The sequence below is a fragment of the Candoia aspera genome, chromosome 3 (assembly GCF_035149785.1).
Source record: "Candoia aspera isolate rCanAsp1 chromosome 3, rCanAsp1.hap2, whole genome shotgun sequence".
Taxonomy (NCBI): Eukaryota; Metazoa; Chordata; class Lepidosauria; order Squamata; family Boidae; genus Candoia; species Candoia aspera.
Genome location: NC_086155.1, coordinates 186,331,165 through 186,353,657, shown reverse-complemented (window position 1 = coordinate 186,353,657; position 22,493 = coordinate 186,331,165). Strand labels below are relative to the sequence as shown.

The following is a 22,493-nucleotide window of genomic DNA, read 5'->3' as shown; positions in this document are numbered from 1 at the left end:
AGAAATGTGTATGTAAGTGGTTCATTAGAACCCAAATAGTCATGGATAAGTAAATTTAAAATATTACTTAGCAGAAAACACAAACTACACTGTAAAGGGAGCCAGAAACATTCCTTCTGATTCAAGCAGGAAATGCATATTCAAGTATAGCCAGCTGCAGCGTGTCAGTTGAATCACAATTATTGTAAAAAATTGGCATAATATCATAGCTCTCCAGGGCATAGGAATTCCATTCCTAATTTATCTGAGTTCTTTTTTTAATTAAATGAAAACTAAAAACACAAAATTTACAAATAAAAATATAGTTTGTGATGGGCTGGAGGAGGGGAGAGGGGTAGAAGACCTGAAGTGTGATCAGAGTATCTAGGCTGGTTTTCATGAGCAAAACTTCTTCATTCATTAGATCTTACAAGTCAAACAGGCTTCGCAGTAAAATATGTTCAGACAGGAACTGTTCTGTTGCTCTGCGGCCTTGTGAGATACAAAGAGCAAGGGCAGTTTCATCCAGGTGCAAAACACTTCATCTACACAGGTCAACCAGGCAACAAACTTTCTGGCATAGGCAGAACTGCCTGAAAAAAAGATAGAACTAAAGTGCCCTGTGAAAAAAATCTTTATTATTAAAAAGGAGGAGAAGGTAGAGTGAGAAGAAATTCTTTGGTTTAATGCAGTGTTTCTCAACCTTGGCAACTTTAAGATGCATGGACTTCATCTCCCAGAATTCCCCAGCCTCCATGCTGGCTGAGGAATTCTGGCAGTTGAAGTCCATGCATCTTAAAGTTGCTAAGATTGAGAAACACTGGTTTAACGCATCAGGCAGTATTTTTAACTCAGTAGATCTGAGTCCCATGAAACAAATGTAAACATTTCATTATATTAACTAGGCTTATATAATAGGAGAAAATGTTTCAATATAGCCTGAAATATTTTGATACAGTACTGTGGCTTCTACAGTTCTGAAAGTCGCTTAAATAAAATTTACTCTGCCACATATTATCAATCGAGAACTTCATTTTATAAGATGGATTTTTTTTAAAAAAAATGTAAAGCGGGTCCTTTAAGGGTACCAGAGTCTTGGGAGGCATTTTTGTAGTGCGTGTTTGAAAAAGAGAAATTGTGCCTTCAAACAGGAATAGCTTCAGTGGCCTGTTAGGTGTTCTCACAAGAAGTTTGAACTATAAAAAAAAAACTGAAGGCCAAATGTGACCTATGAATTGTCCATCTTGCATTAGGCCAAGTAAGGGCTTGGTCTCAGGCAGAAGACCCTGGGAGAGAGCAACAGGTGCTGGAGGACAGAGTCATGTTCCATGCAACCTAGAACACTAACCTAGTACACTGCCTTCAGGGCAGATGGAGGCATGCCAACATCATTGCTGACCAGATGTTTTTTTCCAGATGGAATAGAAAGAAGGAACAATCTTGTTCTTTGTCTCAGCCAATGAAAAAGACCTAGCATTGGCCTTGAGCCACTGGACTCTTTAGGCTCCATCCCCTTGGTCCCCAAAGAAGAAAAATAATTTCACACTATTTATTTATACCTAGTGGTACATCCTTCAGCAAAGGATTGTTACCTTGTCGTGGTGCTGGAGCTTGAGCACCTCAATGATGCCATGAGCTAAACCGTGAAGGGCCACCCAAGACGGGAAGGTCATGACAGAGAGGTCAGACTAAATGCGATCCCTGGGGAAGGTAATGGCAACCCACCTCAGTATTCTTGCCGTGAAAACTCAATGGATCAGTACAACCAGAGATATGTCGGTATACCATCGGAAGATGAGACCCCCAGGTCGGAAGATGGTCAAAATGCTACTGGGGAGGAACAGAGGATGAGCTCAACTAGCCCCAGACGTGATGATGCAGCTAGCTCAAAGCCGAAAGGACGGCTAGCAGCCGACGGTGCTGGTGGTGAACGGCGAATCCGATGTTCTAAGGATCAACACACCATCGGAACCTGGAATGTAAGATCTATGAGCCAGGGCAAATTGGATGTGGTTATTGGTGAGATGTCAAGATTAAAGATAGATATTCTGGGCATCAGTGAACTGAAATGGACTGGAATGGGCCACTTCACATCAAATGACCACCAGATCTACTACTGCGGACAAGAGGACCACAGAAGAAATGGAGTAGCCTTCATAATTAATAGTAAAGTGGCTAAAGCAGTGCTTGGATACAACCCAAAAAACGACAGAATGATCTCAATTCGAATTCAGGGCAAGCCATCTAACATCACAGTGATCCAAATATACGCCCCAACCACAAATGCTGAAGAAGCTGAAGTAGAGCAGTTCTATGAGGATCTGCAGCACCTACTGGACAACACGCCTAAAAGAGATGTTATTTTCATCACAGGAGACTGGAATGCTAAGGTGGGCAGTCAAATGACACCTCGAATTACAGGTAAGTATGGCCTGGGAGAACAAAACGAAGCAGGACACAGGCTGATAGAATTTTGCCAAGACAATTCACTCTGCATAACAAACACTCTCTTCCAACAACCTAAGAGACGGCTTTATACATGGACTTCACCAGATGGACAACACCGAAATCAGATTGATTACATCCTTTGCAGCCAAAGGTGGCGGACATCTGTACAGTCGGTAAAAACAAGGCCTGGAGCTGACTGTAGTTCAGATCACGAACTTCTTCTTGCACAATTTAGGATCAGACTAAAGAGATTAGGGAAGACCCACAGATCAGCTAGATATGAGCTCACTAATATTCCTAAGGAATATGCAGTGGAGGTGAAGAATAGATTTAAGGGACTGGACTTAGTAGATAGGGTCCCGGAAGAACTCTGGAAAGAAGTTGGCAGCATTGTTCAGGAGGCGGCAACAAAATACATCCCAAAGAGAAAACCAAGAAGGCAAAATGGCTGTCTGCTGAGACACTAGAAGTAGCCCAAGAAAGAAGGAAAGCAAAAGGCAACAGTGATAGGGGGAGATATCCCCAATTAAATGCAAAATTCCAGAGGTTAGCCAGAAGAGATAAGGAATTATTTTTAAACAAGCAATGCGCGGAAGTGGAAGAAGACAATAGAATAGGAAGGACAAGAGACCTCTTCCAGAAAATTAGAAACATTGGAGGTAAATTCCAGGCAAAAATGGGTATGATCAAAAACAAAGATGGCAAGGACCTAACAGAAGAAGAAGAGATCAAGAAAAGGTGGCAAGAATATACAGAAAACCTGTATAGGAAGGATAACAATATCGGGGATAGCTTTGACGGTGTGGTCGGTGAGCTAGAGCCAGACATCCTGAAGAGTGAGGTTGAGTGGGCCTTAAGAAGCATTGCTAATAACAAGGCAACAGGAGACGACGGCATCCCAGCTGAACTGTTCAAAATCTTGCAAGATGATGCTGTCAAGGTAATGTATGCTATATGCCAGCAAATTTGGAAAACACAAGAATGGCCATCAGACTGGAAAAAATCAACTTATATCCCCATACCAAAAAAGGGAAACACTAAAGAATGTTCAAACTATCGAACAGTGGCACTCATTTCACATGCCAGTAAGGTAATGCTCAAGATCCTGCAAGGTAGACTTCAGCAGTTCATGGAGCGAGAATTGCCAGATGTACAAGCTGGGTTTAGAAAAGGCAGAGGAACTAGAGACCAAATTGCCAATATCCGCTGGAGAATGGAAAAAGCCAAGGAGTTTCAGAAAAACATCTATTTCTGTTTTATTGACTATTCTAAAGCCTTTGACTGTGTGGACCATAACAAATTGTGGCAAGTTCTTAGTGGTATGGGGATACCAAGTCATCTTGTATGCCTCCTGAAGAATCTGTATAACGACCAAGTAGCAACAGTAAGAACAGACCACGGAACAACAGACTGGTTTAAGATAGGGAAAGGAGTACGGCAGGGCTGTATACTCTCACCCTACCTATTCAACTTGTATGCAGAACACATCATGCGACAAGCTGGCCTTGAGGAATCCAAGGCTGGAGTTAAAATCTCTGGAAGAAACATTAACAATCTCAGATATGCAGATGATACCACCTTGATGGCTGAAAGTGAAGAGGAACTGAGGAGCCTTATGATGAAGGTGAAAGAAGAAAGTGCAAAAGCTGGTTTGCAGCTAAACCTCAAAAAAACCAAGATTATGGCAACCAGCTTAATTGATAACTGGCAAATAGAGGGAGAAAATGTAGAAGCAGTGAAAGACTTTGTATTCCTAGGTGCAAAGATTACTGCAGATGCTGACTGCAGTCAGGAAATCAGAAGACGCTTAATCCTTGGAAGAAGAGCAATGACAAATCTCGATAAAATAGTTAAGAGCAGAGACATCACACTGACAACAAAGGCCCGCATAGTTAAAGCAATGGTGTTCCCTGTAGTAACATATGGCTGCGAGAGCTGGACCATAAGGAAGGCTGAGCGAAGGAAGATCGATGCTTTTGAACTGTGGTGTTGGAGGAAAATTCTGAGAGTGCCTTGGACTGCAAGAAGATCCAACCAGTCCATCCTCCAGGAAATAAAGCCAGACTGCTCACTTGAGGGAATGATATTAAAGGCAAAACTGAAAGACTTTGGCCACATGATGAGAAGACAGGACACCCTGGAGAAGATGCTGATGCTAGGGAGAGTGGAAGGCAAAAGGAAGAGGGGCCGACCAAGGGCAAGATGGATGGATGATATTCTAGAGGTGACGGACTCGTCCCTGGGGGAGCTGGGGGTGTTGACGACCGACAGGAAGCTCTGGCGTGGGCTGGTCCATGAAGTCACGAAGAGTCGGAAGCGACTAAACGAATAAACAACAAAGTGGTACATCACTGACTGGATTAAGTTTGAGTTGACACATTTTGTTCAACAAGTGCTGCTCAATGGACATTCCTCTTCCATTATAATGGAAATGATTTGATTTTTCTGAACCAGAAGCAGGGTGTCCGTAGGGCAGCCTTTCCCAACCTTTTGACCCTGGAGGAACCCTTGAAATATTGTTCAGGCCTTGGGGAACCCCTGTGCATTCAGGCTCAAATATAGGCCAGAATGTGCAAAATTATTATATTTGTTTCATGTGTAGGTCTGCATATATGCATTAACAGTGTTCTTAAACTAAGTTTTAAAATAAATCATGATCTCCCAGGGAACACCTAGTGACCTCTCACGGAACCTGAGGGTTCCACGGAACTCTGCTTGAGAAACTCTGCCACCGGGTATGATTAAAAATAAATCAAGATGGGGGCTGCAATACTGCACTCAAAGCTTTGCCTGTTTTTTTTTTCTTTTTATATGCATTGCACATGTGACAACATAGAAAATAGGTGGAGCTATCCTGACCCTTTGGACATACCCTGTGGACACCCCCACCCCCCGGCCAGAAGGGAAAACTGCATGCACCTAAGGAACACTTTTTGATTTAAGAAACGTCTTGCAGAAATGCAGTGCATCTGGGAGAACTGAGACATGTGCTTTGTTAATTTTTATGCAGGAAACATTGCTCACTTCAACTGTCAATTAATGGTAACATTTCTATCTCCCGTTGTCATGAGATTTTTATTATGCTAATCAATAAAGAGCAGAAAATTAGTCATTTGGGTACAGTTGAAGGGAATGTATATTTCATGAGACAGCTATAGATGTTGAGAATACTTTGATGCCCACTGGCAGTAATGGATAAATGGAAGTGCCCCAGATCTTTATGAATGAAGCTTAACTAAATATACAGTTGGAGACTTAGGGGCTGACTAATGCCTGCAGCACTGAGGCATGTGATTCATACTTTTGACTCTTAGCTTAGCCAATAGCTTTCCCAACATGATATAATTGTATATAATTAAGTAAAGCGTTCAGGGCTCAAGTGATCTGAAAGGTAAATAGTCCGGTTCCTTGGCCCAAAGGTAAGCAGTGCTGGGTTATGATCTATCAGAGTAAATATGCAGTACTTGCACTGAGCTCATTGGCTTAATTTCTCCTTCAGCATAGTTGAGAACGCAGCTTCTTTCTGAAGAACGGAAAGGTCCCAAAGTACATATAATTACTTTCTCTACAACCCAATTACCGCAAGGATGCTACAGCGACACACACTAGTTGCTTAGGTATGCTTTGAATCTCCAAGCGCTGGATTCATTTCCTCACAGTTCCACTGGCCAGATAATGTCAGAAGCAGACACTTTGGGGAATGGGAAACAACACTAGTCCTTGAAGCCCTTCCCTCTCCCCATTCATAGCTAGCCTTTCCTCTGGTTTACAAAGGTGCCCTACTTCTGTGTAACTGGAATAAAGAAAAGTCAATACTTGCAGAACTAGTTGCCTGATGCTCTACTGTAGTTGGGATGATGTTTGTGGAGGATGTGGACAGGCTTTGCTGGAACCCTGATGACCAGATGGATCAGCTTCACAGGCCAGATTAGCCTTTGGCCTGGAAGGTCCCAAACTCTGCTTTAGGTTTTTGTATAATCTAGACACTGATGGCGTTAATTGCTCTAAGGGTTTTCTTAACTTCTCATTGTGGCTAGGAAGCCAGTATCACCTGGGTTTAGAATCTGTATATTGCTCATATTGCCATTCCCAGGTCTGGTGAGTGGTGAGGCCTAAGAATTATTCTTGCTGGACTTGCCAATAATTGATGTTGCTGGGTTGGTTGATAATGGCATTTGCGGAATGCTTTCCTCCTCAGAGACCCTCTTCTCTTATCATCAGCTCTTCATCTAAGTATCCCTTGTAGCTATTAACACACTCTTCCCCCCATCTTTTCCCCCATTCAGTTTTGTGTAAAGTGGGAATGTTCAGGTCTGAGCTATGCTTATTTCAACACACAAAGGTGGGGAGGGGAAACCATTGTTTTCACTTAAGAAAAATAGTGGGCTTCTCTTGCCTGCAGAAAATAAGGTTTGCCTCTGCAACTGGCTTTCTGGGTATTGGAAATTTGTTGCATTCACTCCTAACTTAGGTTTTCCCAATATGGGAATGACCTTGGGAGATGAGGGGAAGAGATGCTGCCTAGGGAAGGATCAGATAAGGCGGGGGGAGCCTGCAGAACGGAACCTCCCTCCCTCATCAGGCTATGAAAAGAGACGGCAGGAGATTTGTACTTTCAGACTTGCAAGATCCTGTTAATGCAGCTTACAATAAAGTAGAGTTAGCTCATCTGGTCGTGTGTTCTGCCTGGTCTACCTGGGAGGGCTGACACAATGTTAGTATGTGCATAAACCCTGAATCCAAATTGTAACTGGGATACAAAGCAAGATCTAATGTTTCCAGAGCTGAACTTGCTAAAGTAAAGGCTGAATCAAACAAACAGAAGCTTTTCTTCCATTTTCCAGAATGGTACTGGTCCTCTGTTTTCTTCCATTCTCACAAGTTCCTCCTAAGGCTGGAACAAGGCTCTTCCTCTTTCAGAAGAAGACAGGGGAGACACGAGAAGAAGCAGGATGTTGCCAGACTACTTAGGAAGATACTGTACTCTGGCTGATGTTCATGGGTCCATTCTTCTTGTAGAGGCCAGCATGTAGTAAGGTTGGAGTTGAGGGAAGTTATAAATCAGTTCTTCTGTAAGATCTGTTTAACTACTGTATTTCAGAAATTCAGGTAGCATTCATAACAAATATGCTTGTAATGCACTGAGCAATGACAATATGATTGCATGCATTACATTCTTATAAACTGTATTGATTCACAATGAACCACATAACCTAATTACATATTTATACATATTACATAAGCAAACCAATTTGAAATATATGGGACAATTTAAAGTAGTGACTCATTCGGAGTTGATGTCATAGGGGCTTTCACAAAAAGTCTGCCATGAGGGAGCTTGCCAATTCAAAAAATAGCTGTCTTTCTATGAGTGGATAGTGTAAAATGCCTACTTCACAAATTGATGATACTAAAAAAAAAAAGGCTCTTTTCCCTTTTTTGCCTGCCAAAAAGTTTTCCCCCTCCAGTCAGTTTCACCCAGCAATTGTTTATGTCTGCTTCTTTCGTTGATCTTGCGCTTCCCCCCCTCCCCGCCAAATGGATTAGGGTTATCCATCAATGGTTGACAGGTACAGTACCTCTGCAAATTTATGTACCTGTGCCATGACCACACGGATATCACGCAAATTGATTACATTCACTAACACTAGTCGTGGGCAAGAAAGGAACAAGAACTGAAAAGTAACTTGTGAAGAATCTTTAAGGGTTAGGTTTAGTGGGTCTAAGTGTCATGCTCCCAGATCAAACGTTCCCAGAACATCTGATCCGACTTGCATGCATGAATGAAATCAACACGGGTTGAGACTTGCGAGTCAGTAGAAGTGGGAGGGGGGACAAGCCAGGAGTGTGAAAGCATCTTGTTTGGATTATCTCTGGCATCCAAGGTCAACTGGCACAGCCGTTGCAGACGTCTGCGCAGAACTGAACGGACTGGCACAAAAAGGGGGGCTGCATACCGAAGAAGGGGGAGGGGGTTGAGTTCACTGGACTGTTTAACTTGGGGAAAGCGCGGGAACTTCTATTCGCGACTTTTTCTCTGTACTGCACACTACAATCCATTAAAGAGATCTCTACTTAACACGTATGAATTGGATTTAATTGTAAACTAAGTGGCAATCATCACACTAAGTCCCAAAAGTCAAATCACATATTAGCCACTGTAAAGCACAACAACGTATATATTTTGTAGAGGACTGACTGGGGATACTCAGAGAAACATGCACAGACACAAAGTATCTATCAAATTTGTCACCGCCCATCTCCTCCCACTGGAGGGACTCTGGGCAGTTTACAACAAAAAAGCATAGACTTGGGGCACTCATGCCCAAGGAAAAATCAGGCAAAACATATTCATACTATGCAAAGGCAATCAGAATAATGAATGAATAGGGCTGTCATATCTGAGCTGCCAACATCTGAATGATGACTAGGTGGCAGCCGAGAGTGAGTTTTTGTTTTCTCTTGGCTACCATCTTGTGGCTGCCTAGATTATTGCAAAGCAAACATGGTAGCCCTATGAATGAACCAGCTAAAGAAGGCATGTATATATTTTAAAAGACAAAACACAGGCTTGCTCTGTGGCAGCTTTTCTCAACCTTTTGACCCTGGAGGAACCCTTGAAAGATTTTTCAGGCCTTGGGGAACCCCTGCACATTCAGGCTCAAATATAGGCCAGAAGTTAGAAAATTATATTTGTTTCCTGTGTAGGCCTGTATATATGCATAAACAGTGTTGTTAAATTAAAAATAAAGAATGAAATTTACCTCTTTAATGTGAAGTTGCCCGAATTTGAAATAATTTTTTAGATAAATCGTGATCTCCCAGGGAACCCCTACTGATCTCTTGTGGGAACCTCACTGAAAAACCCTGGTCTATGTCTATGCTATCCCTGCAGATCCTCGGGATTCTCCCTTTCAGCATATCTAGGTTCAGGATGCTCCTTACCAACTCAGCTTATTTTTTTTCATTCTTTCTGACTGTCTAAACAGCCATTTACCTTTGTTATTTCCCTTAATGGCCTACATCAGTTAGTTGTATTCTTGGAAAGGTGGATTGCCCTGGAGGGTGATGCCATGTTTTGCAGCATGCCAGCCTTCCAAGTATTTCCATTTATTAAAACGAACAAAAACAGAAGGAATGGGAACCATAGGACACACGGGAATTGTGGTAGTGGGATTTACAGCACTACAGTGAAGGCCACAGACATAATATCACACTCTGGAACCCCATCAGCATTTAAATGTTATAAATAATTTGTGTTCATCTCAATATACGCTCTTACCCGGGGTGGGGAGGGAAATGACTGTGTTAAGGGATCTTTGTGACATTTTGTGGCTGGGCAAACATCCAGGCAAGCAAAAAGAAAATAAGGTTTTGGGCCAAGGCTTCAACCCCAATTTAGAGTTTATATAGGTATGGGAATACAACAGCAAGCAAGAAGAGCCAGCTTGTTCAATGGGCATTCTGTTGATAATCAAAGAGTTCCATCTTTCAAAAAGTTTAAATAATATTTGGGCATGAAAACAGGACTCAGAGTGGGGCACTTAGGTTCTGAGTATAGCTGAGAAAGAGATGTAGAACTCGGAGCTAAATCTCTACTTGTTGAAATGATCTCATCACTGAAGGATAGAGCCAGAGGTTCTCTTGATCCTCTTTGTATAGAACCTTTCAGGTAGATTTTTCCTTGGTGCAATTACTCTAATTTTTGCCTTTGGGCACAGCCAGAGAGTCATGTTAATAAACCATCTATGTTTTGCCAGAATAATATTTTGCTGCCCCAACTGCTGAGCCTTGTTCTGCCTCAGTAATGAGGCCACCTAGTGGTGCTATCCTTTACAGGGGACAAATTAAAGAGGGAGATTGGTGGATTGCCCTGGCTTTATTTCCCCATCACTGAGCACCCCCTTCCCACCAATGGAAAAACAGCCACCAACTGCTTTGCTTAATGTGGGGTAAGGCTGAGGGAGGAGGCAAATTCTGACAGATAGTTAGACTCAAGGGTTCATGCATAACACCAGATTTATTTTAAGTATTTAGCAGATAGGTACACTTAATAATCACTTTTATGATATTGCTGAGTAGAGATCAACACAGCACTGAATCTTTTTTTAATAAGAATTTTATTAAGTTTCAAGCAAAGACAAAAGCTACAGAAAAACAAAAAACTACAAAGGAAAAAACTAAAAATGTGTAGAAACACAAGAGAAAAATTTTCAAAATTACAAAAAGAGGTGACTTCTGACCTTTAACAGCAAGGATATACAACAATTTTCCACAATCCCTTACTCTATATTAAACCAAAATCACATTATTTCTATAAATCATTCCATTGGCACATTATAAAAATCACTAAATACAGTTGTTCCCTCCCCTTATATTAAAAGAAATATATATATATATACACACACAAACACCTCCTAATCAACTTCCCCCCAAAGATAACATTTAATTATTTCCTCCCTACTACTATTCTATACATTCCTGTCTACTATAATAAAGATCAAACTAAAAAACATACAAATTGTCTGCCATTGTACTTGATAATATAAGAATTTTAATCTTAATATTAAACCCAAACCCCCCCAAAATTATTTTTTATTATACCTTAATAATCTTAATCCAAATCATTAAAGATAAATAAAATCAGCCAAACCCTAAAAGCAATCCATATAAATATTCTTAAACCCTTACCCCACTTCAAAATAAACCAGAGCATTTACATGTCCCCACAATGCACACAGAGCTTTTTTCTTAAAAAAAAATCAAACAGCCCAACTGCCCCCCTCAAAAACTCCAACTTCTCTTCAGGAGACCTCCCATACATAATAACCCCTTCTTTTCCATGGCGTTCCACCAGAAGATCAATTTCACTTATGGCTTCCAACTCGATATCTCCCTTTAATTTCTTCAACTTGTCTATCCAATCTTCATCCAGCATTTGAACAGAAGTCTCGATCTCACTCTTAGAAGAGACATTTCTGTCACTGTTAAATTCCTCAGTTTCATCCACAACATCCCCAACCAGATGACACATTTTAGACCTCATGTTTTCCACAATGTCCTGAATGCCTTGCATAAACACTTGGTAGGAATCAGAAAGAATCTGTTTAAAAACTTGTTGGAAATCAGAAAAAGTCTGTTTAAAATTCTCAATGTCTCAAGCAGTAGATTATGGCACCCCCAGGAGCTTAACCAGCAAAAGTCAAAGATATGAAAGAATTCTGAAATGTGTTTACATAAGTGAAAGTGAGGTATGCAGACAGTTCCCCAGGGAAAGTAGAAGCAGAAAACTGAACGTTCAAAACAGCCGATTCAACGTGTAGGAAAACATTTATTTTAATTTAATTTTTTTTAATCCTGCCTTTATTATTTTTATAAATAACTCAAGGCAGCGAACATACCTAATACTCCTTCCTCTTCAAATTTAGTACAAAAATAATAACAGGGAGACAATTATTTACTCTCAATCCTCCTTAATATTTGGATGGAAAACAAAATTCATCAGGAAGCTATCAAAAGACAAAGGTATTAGATCCACAATTCAAAATAAGTACATATAATAAAAGGACATGCTCTGAGTTGATTCAAGAAAAAATTAGCTTTTGAAAGAAACCTAGAGTTTCATCACAGGGCTAGATCACATATATTCCTGCTCTGTACTAAAATAATACTTTTTCTTGATTTATATTTGAATTACACTGGTACCTTCTCCTCCATATCAGCAATCACATAAGACACAACAGTCCAAAGAGCAGCACAGAGATTCATCTTGGCTGGATTCTGAACCGTCATTGTGTCGCCTTGGGAATGATGAAACCAGAAGTATTTAGTGATATCGTTATTCAAGCTGGCACCTGTGGAGAACAGCACAATAGCATTTCCTTGTCATGTGAATGTTAGAAATATTAAAATAATCCTTTAGGTTGGGTTTCATTAAGTCTGAGATGTTAAATCTGTAATCTGATGGTTTGAGGAAAGTCATAGACGTATAGAAGGAGATAACCCTTGGATATCTTCTCTGAGGTCAAAGACAGGAGAGGAAGGAATCTCCCGCTCAGCCTCTATAGTTGGTGTTTTCTGAGGTCAGGAAATTCTCTGATCCCAGCCAAATCAGAGCTAGGTTAGGTACAGATTAGAAGGGTTCTATGCCTCCCAGGCCTTTTCCATTATTCCTGATCCACTGGGAAATTTAAGCCAGCTATTTTGTTGACTAAACCAGTGTTTCTCAACCATGGCAACTTGAAGCATGCTGGCTGGGGAATTCTGGGAAATGAAGTCCACACATCTTAAAATTGCTGAAGTTGAGAAACATGGGTCTAAACTATTTCCTTCCCACTGCTTGGAATGAGAGGAGACTTTAAGAAGCAGACATTCCACAGGATGATGGGTGGGTTGTAAACCTATGGTTATGATTGCCCTCCTTTCTATAGCATGTATGAAATGATTTTAAGTCACCCTGCTTGTTTTTTTTACTGCTGAATGACTTCCATAATGTGTATCAGTCTTGCAAGAGTAAATGTAAATGCTGCCTAATTATTTTTAAAATATTGATGATTCTATTTATCATTTTACTATTCCCTGTAGACTAGTTTTAGGGAAGATGGTTCTCAGAAGTGTGAGACCTTGAGACATGTTCTGAAGTTAAACCACTACCTAGCTGGAGAGTTTGCCATCTGTGCTTGGTAACATAAAACAAATCACAAATCCCTTCTTTCATCTAATTGGGATGGGGTTGGGAACGGGGTGAGGGAGGCAATGAAGAGAAGAGAGGAAGATTGGGCTGAAGGGGAACCATTGCAGTCACATGGATGTAAGCATGACTTCACTGCTTTAGAGTTAAGTACAAGAAATCACAGAAGAGGCTGTTTAGATGTGACATCTGAAGAGGCAGAAGATTTCTGGGAGGAAGAGAGAAATCTCTGCTGGAACTTTGCCAACTGATTCCAAAGGATTACATTTGCATTAATGAGATTTTCAAGAATTACAGTTTGCATGAAGGGAGAGACTTTTCTCTCCCAGTCTATATATTGGCAGCAGCTTACAAAAATACAACATTCAAACCAAGCATCCTGAAATCTTTATTTTAATTGTTATTTGCTGCAGTCCTGTAATGGGGGATTTTTTTTTAAAGCTCCTCTTTCCTAAAAAAAACTAGGACACAGCATAATTTCACTATCAGTGTCAGAGTTGTTCCAATAATCAAAGTGATGATGGCTGTATCAAATAACATTTTAAAATCACAATGTATTCGATGGATTTATTGGGGGTGGTTATAATGGATGATCCCATTAGAAGCTTAAACAGATTTTAAATTAAATTTACAAAGGGTGGATTCCCAAGCACTGCTGATAAGTTTTTGCTCTCTTATGGGTGTCTGGGGGTTGGGTGGGGTGGCGGATGCTCAAGAAAATCAAGATGCCAGGACCTTGATTGCACAGTTGTGACCATCATCTTGACCTTTTTGACCTCTCTGTATAGGAACAGGGGCACCATTTTACTTCACAAGGTTTTTCCAAAGTCACACCTGTGAAGCCCAGGGCCTGCCACTATGAGATAAAGCCCGGTATGTCATTATCATCTTTTTTAAACCCCTACACATAAACCAGCATTTAGTTGTCCTTCAGACTTTTGCAGTGCAGTTCACCAGTAAGAAACCAAAACAAAATAAATAGGCCCATCAAATATATTAGTAATAGTAATGGAATTGTTTGGAAAACTGCATATGCAGGCAAAAAAATTCCTTGCCATGTTATTGCAAATATTAAAAAAAAAACCACCCCCAAACCAACCTCAACCAAATATAGCTATGCAACAAATCCAATTCAAGGAGGGAAAATTGAGAGGAACCAAAATTGGCATATTCACAAAAATGAGAAATTGAGGGGAAAAAACCTGACAGATTCATTCATTGACTCCCAGCCAAAGTGCTTAATTTTTGCTTTGAGTTGCTTAATAACATCCTGGTTAAACTGAAACCATTATTTGCTGCTGCCCAAGAAATTCTTGGCATGTGTCACGAATGATATTGTGGTCTGGACCAAAATCGCATAAAGTTCCAAGAGTTTACTGGGAGCTTAATGATTCCATACCTCAGAGCATCAGCAAAACTAGGAAATATGACACAAATCAGCCTCCAAAAGATGTTGCAGTCAAGAAAACTGACAGGAAGCCTGAGATCGTGCCTAAAATATCTGCTTAAGTAGAAGAAGAGTTGCAACCAGATGCCATGTGATCAGTACCGTGCTTCTGCGTAAGGACAATGGGATGGGCTCAATCCAATGCACAATCATAATTACCTTTATTGGTTATTTGGCATCTAAATATTGCACTGCATTTTTCTTTTAGTGTTTTAGTATATTGAAATACGGGGTGAAGGATTTCATTCATTCATGCCTATTGTACATTGCCCTAACAGCCAAGTAGAGGATGGGTAGTCTCAAAACCTGAATTTCAAGTAAGTTCAAAGGAAAATAGAAGAGGAATGAGAAAGGAAAGCAAGTATTAAAGTAGCTGGATCTTCACTGGGTAGTAGATGGAACCATGAAGCTCTTCCTGGGGGACAGAGATGATGCATCTTCCCAGGGGTCCCTGGCTGATGGCAGATACCAGATGAAAAAATCCTTCCCTTCAGCTCTCCACTCTCCACTCCCAGGTTATCTGACATTTAGAGCTGAGTGCTCTTTCCTTTTTAGTTACAATCAGGCTATATATTATAAGCTACCTCCTCCTCAATAAGAGAAGCTTGAAAAGGAAGAGTCATTGACAATGCTAGAGGATATATTTAGCAGGCTTCTAAAGTGCAGAGGCTTGCTTGCTTTTCTCCCCATTATCTTTTACTTGTGTGTTAAGATAGTTCTGCATTAAAGGCACAGGATTCAGATGCATGCATTTAAGCCAGGGAGGCAGAGAGAAAGAACACATATACATCCGTTGGTGCAATCTTAACCTGGAAAGTTCCAGGTGTGTTGGCACGGAAGCTCCCACAATTCCCAGTTAGTATTTTCAGCCTACAAGGGTTAATTCTGATCTCATATCATGAACTCCTGTTACTGATTTTTACATGGAGCCTAACAAGGCAACCTACAAATAAAAATGTTGTAATAAAACAATCCATGATTATCATGGAGAATAACTAGATTGTCGTGGAGAAAATCTATCTCTGCTAAGAGTTGTCACCAACTTGACGGCACATAATCAATTGAAGGAAGGAAGGATCATAAAATGTGGGAAGGAATTGGTTGATAAATCTGACTTTGCATTATCTGCTGCTTTCACAGAATTAGGGGAATGTTTGAGGAGCACAGCACATTATCTGCTGCTTTCACAGAATTTCTTGAATGTTTGAGGAGCACAGAAATTTGGAGAGAAGTTTGGGTGCTACTGACATTGTAGTAAGATGACTAAGCAGCTTCATTTTAAAGTGGTTTTGGTGTTTAAAAAGCCAAGCCATGTACCACCCTTCCAAGGACCATTTGCAGCTCCAAGGTGCTTGACAGGATCTACATAGTCAAGTGATAGCTTAAAATGTAATAAATAAATAAAAACCATCATGCAGGAGGCCTCATCACTGCATAATAATCTTACCTCTTTCTCTCTAGTAGTACCCAAATTATGGCCTTCTGTGGGCTTCAAAACAGTACACAGGGAGCCAGTTATACAGGCTACCCTACAACCTGTGATTCAGCTGGAATAAAATGTCTTATGAATATGTTTATTTCTCTAGTTAAAGCACTGTTACTGAACAACTCCTGTGATGTTAGATGGCTTGCCCTGAATTCGAATTGAGATCATTCTATTGTTTTTTGGATTGTATCCAAGCACTGCTTTAGCCACTTTACTATTAATTATGAAGGCTACTCCATTTCTTCTGTGGTCCTCTTGTCCACACTAGTAGATCTGGTGGTCATTTGATGTGAAGTGGCCCATTCCAGTCCATTTCAGTTCACTGATGCCCAGAATGTCTATCTTTAACCTTGACATCTCACCCATAACCACATCCAATTTGCCCTGGCTCATAGATCTTACATTCCAGGTTCCAATGGCGTGTTGATCCTTAGAACATTGGATTCGCCGTTCACCACCAGCACCGTTGGCCACTAGCCGTCCTTTCGGCTTTGAGCTAGCTGCGTCATCATGTCTGGGCTAGTTGAGCTCATCCTCTGTTCCTCCCCAGTAGCATTTTGACCATCTTCTGACCTGGGGATCTCATCTTCCGATGGTATACCGACATATCTCTGGTTGTACTGATCCATTTAATTTTCACGGCAAGAGTAGTGGGGTGGGTTGCCATTACCTTCCCCAGGGATCGCATTTAGTCTGACCTCTCTGTCATGACCTTCCCGTCTTGGGTGGGCCTTCACGGTTTAGCTCATGGCATCATTGAGGTGCTCAAGCTCCAGCACCACGACAAGGTAACGATCCTTTGCTGAAGTTTGTCTCCATAGACAGGAGCTAAATTATCTTCAGCACAGTTAGGTATGCAGGATCTTCCTTTTGCTCCACACTCAATTTTTGTCTATTCTAGTAAACTGCTTAATAACTGAAAGGAGGCAGATTTGTGGCTGGTACCTGGAAAGGTAGATACCAGAAACCTTCATGAATTACTGACTTTGTGCTATTCAAGATAGTTCTTGCTTCTTTAAACTCAACAGATGTACTTCCTCTGTTGCTGTGTTATAATCCGTCTTCAGTAATACTTCAATAGATTAAGAAAAATGTTCAGCATTTTTCTTCTTCATTAGCTTACCCTAAATGAAATTTTAAAAAATTTGGGGGATTGGGGAATTATATTAAATATTTTTAAGAAGGCATTGATCACAATGCAATATCAGCAAAATTAGTATTGTCGGGCTCCCCACCACCACTGCTTGGGCATCTCTGTGTTAACAAAACTATGTTATAAGCCTATTTTGGGGCTTACAGTGCAATTGCCATATAGGTTTACCTTAAACTGATGGGAAGCTTGTTGCCAACTTTGCTGGAAATGGTAAACAGAGGTATTACAAGGCCTGCAAAAACTGATGCCAAGAGCTGTACATGGTTCTGGGGTATCAGGGTTGTCTACTGCATCTTAGGAGAAAGTACCTCAAGATCTTACACCAGGCAATTCTCTTCAGTGCTCTAGTTATTGCTAAATATGCCCTCAGAAGAGGAATGAGTCTTCATTCAGATTTTCTGGCTGTCAGAAATTCTATTCGCCTTTCCAAATGTTTCTCCTCTGTATCCATCCATGTGAGGCCAGATTAGATGAGACATTACATGCATTGTTGAAATGAAGGTGTGGATTTTGATCCCCCCCCCTTTTTTTTTAAAGTTGCAACCTCACGATGCGCATAGGGCTAGTGGTGGCAGGAGTAGTAGTGATAGTGGGGAATCACTACCAGTGTTGGGATATGCGTTACATTGCTTTGTCATCTTTTTCTCTAAGTCCCTACCCTGATGAACATTTATTTATTTAAAAGGTTTATATGGCTGCCCATCTTGTAAAACACAAATCTGGGTGGCTCACAACAATAAACTTTGTTCTCTCCCAGTTGTTTTTCCCCTTGAGATGGAAGCTGCTATACACACAAATGGTAATTCCTTCCAGAGTAAGCCAAGGTGTGTGTGTGTGTGTATTCATGGAAACTGTGACTTGAGGGGAAAGAATAACACCTTTTTTCTGCAAGCACTACTTCTCCCCACCAAAAGCAAACCAAGAGCACAGTCTTTGCAGCCATATACTTAATATATCTTGGTCCTTAGTTTCATTACCAACGATGGTGTGGATTTGGCCTTATAGACCTGACATAGAATAAACCCTGAGTGAAAGTTGATTTTAAAAGTTGTGGGTCCTCCTTCCCCCATCCTCTCCCCCTCATTTTTTAAAGGCAAAATTTGTGTGGAGATCATGTGTCATTTCAGTTTTTCATTTCAGATGCCGCAACATCTAGAGTGGGCACCGTTCCACGAGATTCAGTGAATTGGTGCCTTCAGCCACAGACAATATGCTGAGAATTTTGTCAAATCAAGCCAAAATGATCAAGAAGTTAATGTATTTCCAGTGCCATTAACCCTGTCACTGAGCTTACACACTTGAAATTAGTGAGTCAAGTAAATGGTGCTTGAGTTACCCTACCACAGACCTTGAAATAGTTTCCGGCACTGAGTTTATAAATAACACCAGAAGTCCCGCTGTTTTACCTCCTGAATCACTCTTCTCTAAAGCTTTTAAAATTCAAGATTTAAACAAAATGGAGAAAGGAAAGCACTCATTCAGCTGTCTTGCGGTTAATTAAATGAGGATTGCCAGTGGGAATGAGAAAGGGAGAGAAAAATACGTTGTGAGTCCAACTTCCCTTTCTGTTTAAGCCATTTTATATTCATTTGTATTGATGCAGTAAATAGGCTAAATTATAGCTCAGATTATCACAGTTACTTTGCAGCACATTAACCTTTCGCTTTTGTGCCATGGAACCATTGCGGCAGCTGGAGATAAAAACTAGGCCTCTATACAACTGGTGTGAAATCAGGCCTCTGTGAAGGAAGGGGTTCCACTCTACAGCACAAATGTGGACAGGAATCTAAGATAACTTATCCTAAAGCGCTCCCAAGTTAGCAAAAACAAATGTAGGCTTTGTTTTATAAGAACACCCTGGTGGCTTTCCCCATCTCTGCTTCTTCCAGGCATTCCAGACAAAGATTTTTGTACTATTAAACAGCATGGATTACCCACAGCCAAGCTACTGCAGTTCAGAGATTGATATGATGGTTAGGTTTTATTTCCACTCCACAATCTGTATTTTTCATCCTGGAGCCCAGAAAAAGTCTTAGAAAAAAGGCAACCAGCCAGTTATCAAGTTCATACAATATGCTAGAATCTTTCTCCTTATTGGACTAGATATTGACTCACCCATGGCTGCTTCAGTATATTCAAAAGTTCTCTCCCCATCTGGACTGACACACAGTATTGTACAATAATGGCAGGGTTTTATCGTTTCACATATTGGTAAGTTATCTTAATATATCACCTATACAACTGGAAGTTTAAATGGGTAATGGATGCCATCAGTTGAAACCCCAATGATTTAAAGCAAAGCTGTATTTTAGTTTCATCATTGAATTTAATCTATCCTGTCTAGCATGTAAGCAACTGAAAAAATTTATTAGATAAGATGGCAAATGTAAATAATTTATTCTTAGGCAATTTCTTTGTTATCCAAACTAGCTATGTGGTATCTCCTGTATGCTGATACGTAAAGGACATATTAGAGTTGAAAGCAGTGGATTCACATCGTCTGACAACATATTCCAGATTTCTAATTTATGAATAATAGCCTTGATACCTGGAGAAGAAGTAAGAATGGAGAGGTCAGTCTATTTCTGGACTATATCACTTCTCTATGTATTAATTCGTAGTTTATTAGCCCCATTCCTGCATGAATCTGTAAGGTTCTAAATTTTTTTAATCCTGCAAGAAAATTCACATTTCATTTCCTATTTGAATAGTTTCTCATAAAATATTTGTTTATAAATATATTTTATCTTGTATGTACATATGTATGCATTTAGTTATTTAAATGTATTATAGCTGCCCACTCCCATGGACTCTGGGCCACTTACAAATACAAATACAAAACAATAAAAAAACATACAACTCCATAGGCAGCCTGGACTAAAACAATCAAATAATAACAAATCCAACCAAACCAGGGGCCCCACAAACATATAATGTATATTGTAATGTATGGTTGTAAGCACAGTGCACTTAAAATTTCAGAAAATCAGATGTTCCAATCCACAAATTTAGAGGCAGGATCAGGTGATCTGTAATGGCAATGACACAAATAAAAATCTTCATGACTCTCTACAAGGAAACAGCAGATAACGAAGGATTCCCTGATACTTCATAAATGAATAAGAAATAAAACTTCACTGAAGTATTAAGTAATGCAGGGATGGGTACTCTGTGATCCTTCAGATGTTGCTAACACCTCCCAGCATCCTTCATCACTGGGCACACTAACTAGGATTGTTAAAAGGGTTGTAAGTCAACAGAATGGGAAGGATGTCACACTTATTATAAATATTAGCCAAAGGTCTGGTAGGCTGTATAGTTGACTGTTTGGATCTGGGTCTCCCCATTACTTGTACAACCTTTGAACCATGGTACCACACTGTCTTTCACTTAACTCTTATATCATTCCCATCATCATTTCATGACCTTATATTGCACATATAACATCTTCTATCTTGATGTTTGCAAGCACAACTTATCAGTGAGAAGACAATGAAAAGATGAATATATAAGGCTTGCTGACCTGAACTTAGGAGAAGCTAGTAGATGCTTGACAGGGTACAACTAAGTGAGACTTTTCATTGTGAGCTGAAAAGAAACCACTTAAAGCAATTGATTGCCTTCTGTCACCATGAGGGTACATTCTCCTCTTATATCCACTGCAGCTTATATTCAGCATTTCCCACATTTCCCATATATTTACAAACACCTTGCTGTGCATTTCTCTGTGCTAGGGGATAGTTGGCTGTTGTCATAACCTGCATTCCTGTCTTGGGAAACTTCAGCTCCCAATATATCTTCCACAGCCCAAGTTACTGGATCACAGTGTAAGATGTGAATGGGTATGGGCCATGCAGACATGCATGGTCAAGCTTGATGCCCAGTGCAAGTCATATCATCAGCCAATGAATGCATAACTCTCCATCAGAATTCCAGTTCCATGTCAATCAATCTACTGTACTCGGCTGCCTTTGATCAATTGATGTTTAATTTAATTTGCACATACAGTACTGACACTATTTACCATACTATGTTCTGTTGGCCATTCACTGTGGGTAAGATTTGGTTCTTATTATTTATAACTTACGTTGAATACTTTGATGTTTAGTTAGTCAGCCACTGCCAAACCTTTGTGTCAAAATTTCAGGGATTTGACATTTCTTTGTCTCTCAGTCATGTTCTTCTTGATTCCCATGCCACTTACTTCTGAAATGTGATTTTAAGCAGCTTAGTTCTTTGAAGCTGCCATATTCATGGCTTAGTGTGTTTGCAGGTAGTAAGAGCTTTTGCCATTCCTTTCCTTTTACAATCCAGACACAGTCCCTAAAAATTCCCAACATCTTGACAGTTTCCTTCTGTTTTAAGGTAAAGTCTATTTAGAACTGATCTTAACTCCTCCAGACTTCAGAGACATATCCATGTAGTTTTCTTGGCAACAATATGGAAGTACTATTACTTGTCTTCGAGGTGCTCAATTTCCCAGTCTAGCCTAGAATTCTGGTAATTCTTGGTGTTATCTCAACTGAGGATTAATCAGGTCTGACTCTATTTAGCTTTTCAAGATTAGCCAGGGCCAGTAAAACATGAAACTTTTACTTAACAAATAAAAAAGAGATTTTAAAAAAATTAGATTATATCCTTTTCAACAAGAAATATTTTAGAAATGACCTCATTGCATTTATGTTGTTGGAGATGCAGTGAAATTATTGCTTTATTTAACTATATTGTTCCATTTCATTAAGAAGCAATTACATGTATTAACTCAACTTTGAGATTTAATATTTTCAGATGCTTATATTCTATATCACATGGGAGTTGACTTCTGGACAAAGAAAATGGACTTACAGTCAAAAGACTTACGGTTTAGCATGGAAAGACAAACGCATGGCTCCAATTATTCAGTAGTTTGCGGAATTGATTAATATCGATCAGCTTTAGATGACTGTAATCAGTCATGTTTCAGTAGATATATATATATATATATATATATATATATGTCTTTAAATATACATTTTGTATGTTTTTGTTCCTTTTTTCAGCTTTTGTTCTTTTATAAGGTTGTGTTCTTTTTTCCCTTTGTTTTTTGAAGAGTAATAATAATAACAAAACAATAACAGCAAGCCAGGGCCAGCTAGGTGTTGCCACCTAGTTGAGCTCCTTCTGGTTTAGAACTCATTTTTCTCCAAAATAATGTGTGCGACAATGCTCTGTGCCAAAAATTTTATTTCATTCTGTGGAATAAAAGACTGAATTTCCTCTTAGAAAAAGCCTGGACCTCAGCATTTTATAG

The 22,493-nt window shown here is 40.0% G+C and overlaps 1 protein-coding gene across 1 annotated transcript in view; it reads right to left on the bottom strand.

The window, feature by feature from the left end:
• Positions 1-11,943: 11,943 nt before the first annotated feature.
• CPQ (carboxypeptidase Q) overlaps positions 11,944-22,493 on the bottom strand; it is a 166,610-nt gene continuing 156,060 nt past the window's right edge. Inside the window, exon 8 of the mRNA XM_063300259.1 lies at positions 11,944-12,281. Within this exon, the coding sequence (XP_063156329.1) occupies positions 12,121-12,281 (161 nt within the window). The 3' untranslated portion in view covers positions 11,944-12,120. The remainder of the gene's footprint in view (positions 12,282-22,493) is intronic.